This window comes from Arachis duranensis, chromosome 4 (assembly GCF_000817695.3).
Source record: "Arachis duranensis cultivar V14167 chromosome 4, aradu.V14167.gnm2.J7QH, whole genome shotgun sequence".
Classification (NCBI taxonomy): domain Eukaryota; kingdom Viridiplantae; phylum Streptophyta; class Magnoliopsida; order Fabales; family Fabaceae; genus Arachis; species Arachis duranensis.
The window spans coordinates 19344141-19346497 of NC_029775.3; the positions used below are offsets into that span (position 1 = coordinate 19344141).

Below are 2357 nucleotides of genomic sequence, written 5' to 3' on the forward strand. Positions count from 1 at the left end.
CAACTTATTCTGATACAAACTTCAATATTGACTCTTTGGCTAACAATGGTATCAAAATTGCAATCTTGATCCATGTCCATCAAGATTTCACAAAGTTTTACTTTGATAGTGTTAGAGGGTTAGGGGAGAAGCTATACTACAGTCCATTGCTATTCATTCTTGTCTATTCCAATGCATAGACAGCCTTCATACATTTCTATTTTCAATGGAATATCTAAAACCTAAAACTGAAACAAATCTTGAAAGCATTCAATGTCGTCCAACCTCAAATTGTCCAACTCTAGAAGCCAAATCAGATCTTAACAACATAATCTATATAAGAATTAATTATTACTTAGATGGAATTCTTAAACAACCAATCGGATGAAAAAAATGAGAATGTCTTATATCAATGGTACAGACTAAACTTGCAACTTCCTATTTTATACAACAATGGATATCTTCCTTAAGAAACATAATCAATGAATGATTGCACCAAAAAATCAAAGCGCACCTGTTTACATGACACAGCAAATGCAACCACAATGAGACTATCATCAATCAAAAGAGAGAAAAGCAACATAAGCTTGGGCATATTTGAGATGGGGCCAAGAATCATAAAAGCTTGGTTACCAAAAGATGTAAACTCAGTAAGAAGGTTTGTCATTACTTCATTCATTATAGTCTTATGCCAATTTAGACTTATACAACTTAAATAGATCATTAGCTTCTTTCTTCTGGCAAAGGATGAACTTACTCAAGAAGGTCTTTTCATTAATCCTAAACACTGAAGCCAAGCCCAGCTTCCTCACCAGACCCTTAGACTGCAAAACCAGAAAAATAGAACCCCTTGGAATGATTCTCCTTTTCAAACTCATGGACAATATCAACGGATACTTAACAACAGAAGAAGATGCATAACCCAATCGATTCACCAAAAAATCCATGACTGCTTCAATCTTGTTGTCGGAGCTGGCGAAGCACCACGGACAGCGTCTGAAAGCTGTGATAATATCGGCATCGGTCCAACCCCACTTTCTATAAATTCCTTCCTTTCTTTCCCATGTGGATTTTCCTATTTTTGTCTTCACGTGAATAGCCACAATAAATTGAAACGTCAAGGGATCAAACTTCATCTCCTTAACTTCTTGCAATGCCTCCTTAAACTTCTTAGGGCTATTCTTCAATTGGTTGGGGTAGTACTGAATTAACCTAACAATATGTGATTCAGCAACTCCTTCATCTCTAAGAAGCTTTATATTAGGTTCTGTAAACCTTGCAAAATCATACAGCATAGCAGAATAACCGGTAGCAGCCTTTATGAGCTTGTGCCTAGACTGAAACATGGCGTCGAAGCAATCGAAGGAGGGAGCGATTTCATTCTGCAAGCTTCGGGTGAGGATTGAAGGGCAGCCTTCTATGATCCTGCATATGTCAGAGGAGGAAAACCCTTTGGACTTGAAAAAATCGATTTTTGGCTGAAGAGTTTTAGGGTTTGCTACGAGTAATTGGGGCAGAGATTGGATGACTCTCAACGTCGTCGTTTGGGAGAGACCGATATTCTTGATGAACGAAATCACTGCATCTGGTTTATCGCTTGTTTCGAAGCTGAAGCGCTTGGAAATGTAAACTGCGCGTTCTGGTGAGAACCCACAAGTTCCGACGAGGTATGAGACAATGAAAGAATTGCCTCTGGAACTTGAAGAAGAAGAAGAAGAAAGGGTTGAGGATAGTCTCAAAGAATGCCATGGCCATGGATTGCTGATACAAGAATAGAGTTTGGGTTGAGAAATGATTTTAATGAGAAATTGAGACATTTGAGTGTTGTAATTAACTGAACTCACCTTTGTGTTATGCCAGTTTGGATCAAAATTCTGCAGAAAACCCTAAACCCTGTTCTTCTAGGACTTATTATTACAAATCACAATTTTCTCAGGTGCCATTTTTTGCCCGGATAGTACCCATAATTATCAGAATAATCCCAGTCGAACGTCCCAAGTCATTATATTACTTGTTCAATCCTATAAATAATTATAGAAAATTTTAATAAGAATATAAATTTAAAAAAATAAAAATACAAAGAAAAAATTTTGTCAAAACCATTGAAAGACTTTAATTAACAAAAAGATCAATTATATTAAAATTATTAAAAAAATCAAATAGAAATTATATTAAGAAAGAACCGACCAAAAAAACTTTAAATAATAAAGTTATTCTATTATTCTCTTTTTCTTTCTCTATTTCTTACTTCATATTTTTTCTTCTTCTATCGTTTCTATTGCCGTTGTGCCTTCTCTTCTTTCTTAGTCTATCTTTTTTTTTGTATTTATCGACTTCATTTTTTTATATATAGATGTCTTTGCCACGCTTAGGTGACT

General features: G+C 35.4%; 1 protein-coding gene across 1 annotated transcript; it reads right to left on the reverse strand.

Annotated features, from left to right (window-relative positions):
* Positions 1–313: 313 nt before the first annotated feature.
* On the reverse strand, positions 314–1949 carry LOC110279925 (uncharacterized). Its single transcript, XM_021140197.2, has 2 exons — positions 737–1949; positions 314–493 (listed from the first exon to the last, which is right to left on the reverse strand). Exons 1-2 carry the CDS (start codon positions 1794–1796, stop codon positions 483–485), a joined length of 1071 nt encoding a protein of 356 aa, XP_020995856.1. The 5' UTR covers positions 1797–1949; the 3' UTR covers positions 314–482.
* Positions 1950–2357: the final 408 nt, after the last annotated feature.